Genomic DNA, 8,892 nt, shown 5'->3' with positions numbered 1-8,892 from the left:
GGGCTCCCACCCTCTGGAGACGCCGCGATAACGTCGACAGCGCGCGCTGCGCCCCAACGTGTTGGAAGAAGGCTAAATTCAAAAATGCACCTTTGCGCTGAACTAATCCCACAGTGGCTTCGTAAACCTCTTCTCGCTTCCTGACAAAACCCACAGTAACCTTTCACAAGTGACCCTTCTTCCCTCTCCCGACCCCTCCTATATTTCCTTGAACCCTATACTCTGAACTCACACAGGGTGCCCAGGACCCACTCAGGGAAACTCGTAGATCGCTTCCCCCGGCTCTGACGCAAACCGCGCCCCACACAACCCGCGGAGGGGAAGGGCGCGGAGCCACTCAACTCCGGCCCCGCCCTGGCCCCCGCCCCGCGACTCGGCCCCCGCCCTTCTCCAGTTTCCATTGGCTTGACGGCTCCATGCGTCACTCCTGAGACGGCAGAATTACCCAACCAGCGATGGGCAGGGCGGGGGCGGAACCAGCGCGCACGCGCAGGCGGGCAGGTCTGGGCCCGGATGCGGGGAGGAGGCGGTGTTCCTGGTTTCCTGGGTTACCTGAGGGGGCGGGAGTGGGAGCTCTTGGCCCGCAAGCAAGGGCTCGGGATTCGCCCTGTGAGGGCGGGCGCGTGGCGGCCAGACTGGAGGTAAAGTGGCGCGGGGAGTCGACAATACCTGCGGAGGGCTGGGTCTCGGACCCTGTCCGCAGCCTGGAGGGAGGGTGGTTGAGGTGGTAGCTGTCATCCGTGTGGGGGTCGGGGCCCGATGCCGTGAACAAGGCTTCCTCACCTGCTTGGGCTCCGGGTCGCCTCCCTGCGGCCTTTGGCAGCCTCAAGCTGCAGCAGGAGCTTAGCGGCGGCCGCGCGGTCACCGGCACGAACTTTAATTCCCGGTGCCGGATCGGAGGTCGAGCACGCTGCTCTCCGGGCATTGCTGATTAGCCGGTGCCGCGGCACCTCTACCCCGGCCGGGCCGAGACCGGCTGGTTGACCGTGGGAGTTGACAGTTTCCGCGCCACCACCCGGCTGGTCGCTCTTGTCGCCCTGGCCACGCGGCTACTCTCCCTTCTGTCATCTCCGCGGTGCACCCTGGTCCGCTCCTGCTTGTGACATCCTCTGCCCGGCGAGCGGCTCTCCAGGGGGTCCAGAGACGTCTGCCTTCTGTCTCTGGCACCGCTGGAGCCTAGTCTGGGATTAAACTAATTTCCCCTTCGCCACCTGTGGGATTAAACTGCATGGGAAATGACCCGGGAAGCCCCTGCACTACAGTGTGGCAGCCAACGATGGTTTATTGGTGGCGGGGATAAGGTCCCTCCCAGCCCGAGTCCGACCCAGTTAAGCAAAACAAAACATTCCCTGTGTGCTCTGCACACGCTTCACGCCCAGTGACAGCACTTGGTAGTGACTGAGGTTTTAAACAGAAAATTTTGAGGGAGTTGAATACGTTGGTGTTGAATTCAGACTATCTTTTCCTTTCATATTGAGTTCAGCTCGCAATTTCCCTGGGGTTTGGTTAACAACAGATTTGTAGGACAGACTGAATTGGGCTTTTCTTCCTGCTTATTCTTGGTTATTCTGCTCTGCCACTCTAAACTCCACACCCAGAAACCTTATGCTATTAAAGATATTGACTCTGAGCGTTCATTTTATAGACGTAGTTAATTAATATGGAGTATCTGGTTTAAAGAGCTTTGCAAGTAGCCAGCAACTTATTTTCTGATAGCTCTTGCTGCCATCCATCTTGTTACTGCAAAGATGGGAGAATTTGGACAAAATGCGGCATAAGAAGAAAACAAGTTACTATATAATTTAATTTACATGAAATTTATAAACTATACAGTTACACATAAATTTAGTAAATGTTTATTGAGTGTCTACTGTGTCCCACACAGTTTTCTAAACTGATAAAACCCCTTCCTTCATGGAGCGTGCATTCTATTGGCAATCTCAAATAATGAATAAGATGTGGTATGTCAAATGGTGTTATGGACTGAAGAGAAAAAGCAAGGAAGAGAGAGGATAGGGAACAGGGGGGGAGGAGTGTTGCAATTTTAACTAGAGGTAGCTGGGGAAAACTTCCTGGAAAAGATGACATTTAAGCATAAGACTGGAAGAAAGTGAGGGGGTAGACCACGTACCTCTGGAGGGGAAGAGCATGCTGAGGGAAAGGCACTTGTAGAAGCTTCCAGGCAGGAGTTTATGGACTTGTTTGAGGAAAGTAGAGAAACTGGTTTGGCTTGGTGGAGTGAGCAATTTAAGAGTAGTAGAAATGAAGTCAGGGATTAAGTGGGAATGGGAAATCAGATTGTGTAAGGCTTCAAGACCTTTGTGAGGACTTGGGCTCCCCCTCTGAGACTCATCACTTTGAATAAGGAAGGGATATAATCAGACTTGCTTTTTGAAAGGGACACTCTGGTGGTTGGATGGAGAAATGACTTTATTAGGGTTGGGGTTGAGTAGGAACAGAAGCAGGGACATCATTTGGGAGACTCTTATCATAATCCAGGCCAGAGATGTTGCAGCTTCCACCAGAAAGCTGTTGGTGGAGTGGTTAATTTCTGGATAAATTGAAGGTTGAATAGTCAACAGGAGACTTCAAGAACACCAGGTTTTATCCTGAGCTTGCAGAAAGAGAGTAGACATGTACTGAAATGAGGTTTATGAGATGAGTAGTTTGGTGGAGAGAAGGTTAGGAATGGGTTAGAAGACAGTAAAATTAGACATCCAGGTGGAGATCATTAGTAGCAGACTCTCCTGACTTTGTATTGAAGACACTTTTTATATTATTTTGACTATAACTATTACGGGTTTAATATTTTCACCCATAGACCAACATTTTTCTTGCTCATTTTCTTTTTGGCTCTTTTGAAGCAATCTGCCACCAAATGTAGTTTTGTTTTTATTTGCTTGCACTCAGTACATTTGTTTAGTAGGTTCAGTTGTACAAAAAGCCATATAATCCAGAATTTCAGAATTCCTTTTTAGTTTGATGCTGTCATGTTTAACTTGAACAATTTCATCTGATTTTTTTCTGAGTCATGTTTAAATGTCTCAATGAAGTTCAATAATTTTTTTAAGCCTCAGAAATCTTGCCATTTGTGAAATTACAATGGAAATGACTGTATTTTTAATACTTTACTAATAAGTCAGTAATATATAGGGACTACCCTAATTCTTCTGTTTCATTAAAGATGGCTTTAAATAAGTGGGCCATCTCATGTTAAATGGAAATCTTTTTTTAAATTAAATTATGCAGCCTGACTAGGCGGTGGCGCAGTGGATAGAGTGTCGGACTGGAATGAGGAGGACCCAGGTTTGAAACCCTGAGGTTGCCAGCTTGAGTGCGGGCTCATCTGGTTTGAGCAAAGCTCACCAGCTTGGACCAAAGGTCGCTGGCTTGAGCAAGGGGTCACTCAGTCTGCTGTAGCCCGGGGTCAAGGCACATATGAGAAAGCAATCAACGAACAACTAAGGTGTCACAATGAAAAACGAATGATTGATGTTTCTCATCTCTCTCTGTTTTTATCTGTCTGTCCCTATCTGTCCCTCTCTCTGACTCTCCCTCTCTGTCTTTGTAAAAATAAATAAATAAATAAAAAATTTAAATTAAATTATGCAGTATCTGGAGCAATACAGTTTGACCCCTAAAACACGTATCAAAATGTATCAGACTTCTAGAATTTAAAATCTTCCCCTTATATTAAGAATCCAGGGCCCTGGCCAGGTTGCTCTGTTGTTTGGAGCCTTGTCCTGACTTGCTGCCGTTGCGGATTTGATCCCTGGTCAGGGCACAAAGATAGTCAACCGCTCTGGTTGGTTGGCTCAGTGATAGAGCATTGGCCTGGCATGTGGATGTCCTGGGTTTGATTCCCAGTCAGGGCAAAGCAACCATCTGCTTCTCCACCCCTGCCCACCCCTCTTTTTTTTTTTTTCTCTCTCTCTCTCTCTTCCTCTTCCATAGTCATGGCTCTGTTGGTTTGAGCACATCAACCTCAGGCTGAGAATGGCTCTGTGGAGCCTTGCCTTAGGTGCTAAAAATAGCTCAGTTGCGAGCATGGCTCCAGATGGGCAGAGCATCAGACCCAGACAGATGTGGCAAGGTGATCCCATTTGAGGCGCATGCATGAGTCTGTCTATCTCCCCTCCTCTTACTTGGAAAAGAAAAAATAAATAAGTTTAAAAAGTCAACCACTGTTGCCCTGGCCGGTTGGCTCAGCGGTAGAGCGTCGGCCTAGCGTGCGGAGGACCCGGGTTTGATTCCCGGCCAGGGCACACAGGAGACGCGCCCATTTGCTTCTCCACCCCTCCGCCGCGCCTTCCTCTCTGTCTCTCTCTTCCCCTCCTGCAGCCAAGGCTCCATTGGAGCAAAGATGGCCCGGGCGCTGGGGATGGCTCTGTGGCCTCTGCCTCAGGCGCTAGAGTGGCTCTGGTCGCAACATGGCGATGCCCAGGATGGGCAGAGCATCGCCCCCTGGTGGGCAGAGCATCGCCCCATGGTGGGCGTGCCGGGTGGATCCCGGCCGGGCGCATGCGGGAGTCTGTCTGACTGTCTCTCCCTGTTTCCAGCTTCAGAAAAATGCAAAAAAAAAAAAAAGTCAACCACTGTTGACATGAATAAGTGGAACAACAAGTTGATGTTTTTCTCTCTCTCTCTCTAAAACTTAAGGTAATAAGCTAACACATATTTTGAAATGGATTTGCAACCTATATATATCCTGAAAGTATATAAAAATCTGTCACATTAGTAACTAATTATAAACTGATTGTGGAGTCAATGGAGACACTATATTCTTGTTGATACTATTCTCTTTTGCTATTGCTTCTTTCCAGTGTTTGTCCTTTGCCTTAATTCTCTTGGTCTTGGTTAACAGTAATTGAGGGAGACTTGATAACATATGGAAAAAATGAGTGCTTCCCAGGTCTCACTGCTGGGAAGAAAAAAAGAAAAGAAAAATCCTTGCTAATAATATGAAAGAGTGATGCTTAAAGTGTGACCATCTTGATTAAACCAGAAAGGAATCAAACAGTTTTCCAAAAGACTAGTCATTGTTTCATTCAAATGTAATTCTTTGAAACTGCAACTCCAAATGGACAAAGAAACCAGAGCTTCTAACCACTTTCAGTGAGTGGAAGAAATAGATGATTGATAAGGTAGAGAACTACACATACTTGGAAATGTTTGTACAACTGCTGCCACTCTATCTTTAAATAGTAAGGAAAGTAGAATATTTTTGCCATAAACCTGAGGAACTGCATATTTTACATTTTAAAATGGGATGAGGGGAGGTGAAGCCTAGAAAAGTGTACATTGAACATCTTGACACTGACTGCATCCTAGAAAAAGTATAGACCAAACAGGAGCTTTGTGATTTGTGATTAGAAAGAAAGTACTGATTACTAAGACCCAGAATTTTTTTAAAGACCAAATCATGTTATGTTTAACCTCATGCTCACTTTGCCAATGATATAATAATATTAAATAATCTTTGCATGCATATCCTGTCTCAATAGAATGTGCTCCATTTATTATTTCATCTAATCCTCACAACATCCCTGTGCAGTAGGAGCCCTGGGAAGATACAGGGGACAGACAAATGTGGGAGATTTTAGGCAAGACTTACGTAGGCAGGCGGTAGAGGAGAGGAGTCTTGATTATGGACTGGGTGAATGGTGATGCTGGTAATTGATATTAATTTTTAAAATACAGGTGGATGAGTACATTTGGAGATGTGAAATTCATCAGTTCACATCAGTTTGGTGGAAATAGCGGTTTTATTTTCTTTTTTTGAACTGAGTTAGATATAATTAAAATTTTAAAAATACATAGGTCTGGAGCTGAAAAGAGAAGTCTGAACCAAATAAAAAAGACTTTATTCGTTCAGTTGTATTTATTCTAAACATCTTTGGTAAAGAAGGGAGGACAGTGAAAGCTTAAGTGGGGATCTGTGATCAGGGAAGTTTTTCTTTAAAGCTGTAAGAGTCAAGGACACTTTAGTAGACTGAGAGAGAGGGACTTTGGAGAGGAGAAGAAAGCTAAAGTCACAGGGGGAGAAGATAATCACACCTGATCTCAGAGGAAAGGGAAGGGTTGGGAACATGAGCATAGGTGAAAGGGTTACCCTGAAGAAGAGCGGTAATGAGCCTTGCAATTTAAAAAGGAAAAGGAGCCTGACCAGTGGTGGTGCAGTGGATAGAGCATTGACCTGGGGTACTGAGGTCCCAGGTTCAAAACCCGAGGTCACAGGCTTAAGTTTGGGCTCATCTGGCTTGAGCGTAGGCTTGCTGGCTTGAGTGCAGGGTTACCAGCCTGATTCCGGAATCATCAATATGATTCCAAGGTTACTGGCTTGAAACTCAAGGTTGCTGGCTTGAATCCAAGGTCACTGGCTTGAGCAAGGGATCACTGGCTTGGCTGGAGCCCTCTGGTCAAGCAAGGCATGTATGAGAAACAATGAACAAGTAAAAGTGCCACAGCTATGAGTTGATACTTCTCATCTTTCTTCCTTACTGTCTTTCCAAAAAGTGAAAGAAAAAAGAAAAGGAAATAGGGATTAGGTATAGGTATATAGATACGTTTCCAGGATGGCACCCTTTTTGTGAAGCAGTGTTATCTGATGAGATTGAGAAGAAAGACAATAGGCTGAGGCTTGACCAGGGACAAGTGACCTAATTGCTGAATAGTGATGAACACCTTTGTAATCACAAGTGTAGAAAGAGGCCAGTCAGAATGGTTAAGCAGTTTTCTCTGTCAGCTCTCTATAACAATACAGAAAGCAAATAGTTCAACTGAACTTGGATGGGGTTTGGAAGGGGAGGTATGCCAGAGAACTTGGGTATGGGGTGGTGTGACGTTAAGGAGTTGAGGGTGGTCCTGAGATTGCTCATTGGTGGGCTAAACCATAGATATACCACTTGAGTCAAGATGGGCTGATAAATGTGGGGATTGAAGAAGATGAAAAGTCTTAGTGAGTAAGCTGTAGGAGCAGTGGAAGTAAAAGAGTACTAGAGCTGGACATGTGAGTGCTAAATCTAAGGTCCCAGAGGTGGAGCAACTGCTGGTGATGTAAGGGCCAAGGAATGACTGATGATGGTGGTGGGTAGCCAAGCTTAATAGTGCTAATTACAACAGTAATATTTATAAAAGCTACTGCTTGTTGAGTACTGCATACTCATCACTATACTAAATTCTTTCCATTGGTTTTCATATTTATTTTCACAACCATCCTTGAGGCACATATTAGGATCTCTCTCTCTTATAAATGAGGAAACTGGATATCAGTGAGGTTAAACAACTTTCCCCAAGGCACAGCTAAGAAGTACCTGAGTCTTTGTAACCCTTATGCCCAACTACTAAACCAGGCTGGCCCTCTGCAAAATAGGGGTCACTAAAGAAAAGGAAGTCCAAGAGCTCTAAATGCCAGTGTATTGAGATTGTTCTTGGGTAAGAACAATTGTTCTTGGGTAAGAATTGTTTCATGGGTAAGAAACTCTGAAGATAACAGATCATGCATGGAGAGGAAGACGGGAGTTGTATGACAAAGTTCTCAGTAAAGGAAATAAATGACTCAAAGATCAGTAGGTGACAACTATAACTTTAGCTATAATATAACCTTAAAAGTGGATAAAATGGGGCTCTGGCTGGTTGGCTCAGTGGTAGAGCATCGGCCTGGCGTGCAAGAGTCCTGAGTTCGATTCCTGGCCAGGGCACACAGAAGAGGCGCCCATCTGCTTCTCCACCCCTCCCCCTCTCCCTCCTCTCTGTCTCTCTCTTCCCCTCCTGCAGCCAAGGCTCCATTGGAGCACAGTTGGCCCGGGCGCAAGCGCTGGGGATGGTCTATGGCCTCTGCCTCAGGTGCTGGAATGGCTCTGGTTGCAACAGAGCAATGCCCCAGAGGGGCAGAGCATCGCCCTCTGGTGGGCATGCCGGGTGGATCCTGGCCGGGCGCATGCAGGAGTCTGTCTGACTGCCTCCCCGTTTCCAACTTCAGAAAAATACAAAAAAAAAAAAAAAAAGTGGATAAAATGGGACAATAATGATGCACAGATAACTTTGGGAAACCAGGATAATAGACTTATCTTCCTGGCCTGGAATGTAGATGTAGTGATTTAAGAGAAAGAGATAAAGTGATCTTTCTGTCTGAAGATAGAGGAGATAGGGAAGTTTTCTAGCAACAGAATTAGGGTTCTTAATGGTAGGGAGTAAGGAATCCAGGGAGGGAGATGGGTTCACCTAGTTGTGCAGGAAAAGTCAAGGATTGGTGGACAGGTAGGGTGATTATATAATTTATTGACCAAATAAGAGTTATTTTGAAAATGAAAAGAATGTTATTAATAATTACTCTGGGGCATCAGGCATAAACCAGGACTGTCCTGGGCAAATTGAGATGTTTGGTTGTCTCAGTGATACGTATCCAGAGGAGCTATCACCTTGGAAAGGGCTTGTGATGTTGAGAATGGATGTACTAAGCCCTAAATTAGAGGGCATGAATGTATTTTACTAGCCTAAGATTATTCTCTCTAGCCCCATATATTACCCTGAAGTATTCTGGATATGTCTTGTTCTGTAAGGGCCTAGAGGTCTGAAGGAAGTTCTGGGTTAATCTCCATATAAAGATTTGGAAAGCATTAACATATAGGTGGAACTTGGAACATTAGAAATGGATGAGATGGTCAAAGGAGAACACAAGAATAGGGAAGTGAGGAGGAAGGGAGAATCCACAGGCTCACCATTCTGTAGGAGCTGGAAAAAAGAATCCAGCCAGGAAGACTGAGGAGGACTGGTCAGAGGGAGAAGAGGAAACCAAGAGATTTGGCATCTCCCAAGTCCAGAGAGATTTAAGAAATGATTAATAGTCTCATATGTTTCATGTTCCTCAGAGATGTTAAATAAGATAAGGAC

At 45.5% G+C, this 8,892-nt stretch overlaps 1 protein-coding gene across 2 annotated transcripts in view; it reads left to right on the top strand.

The window, feature by feature from the left end:
* Positions 1-420: 420 nt before the first annotated feature.
* LYST (lysosomal trafficking regulator) overlaps positions 421-8,892 on the top strand; it is a 281,303-nt gene continuing 272,831 nt past the window's right edge. The window contains exon 1 of one of the 2 annotated variants that reach the window (XM_066235524.1): positions 421-641. In XM_066235524.1, coding sequence (XP_066091621.1) covers positions 514-641 — 128 coding nt within the window. In that variant the 5' untranslated portion in view covers positions 421-513. The remainder of the gene's footprint in view (positions 642-8,892) is intronic. The other variant, XM_066235534.1, reaches the window with a different exon arrangement.

This window comes from Saccopteryx bilineata, chromosome 1 (assembly GCF_036850765.1).
Source record: "Saccopteryx bilineata isolate mSacBil1 chromosome 1, mSacBil1_pri_phased_curated, whole genome shotgun sequence".
NCBI lineage: Eukaryota > Metazoa > Chordata > Mammalia > Chiroptera > Emballonuridae > Saccopteryx > Saccopteryx bilineata.
The sequence above is the reverse complement of the archived record's forward strand: the minus strand, read 5'-3'. Positions and strand labels throughout refer to the sequence as shown.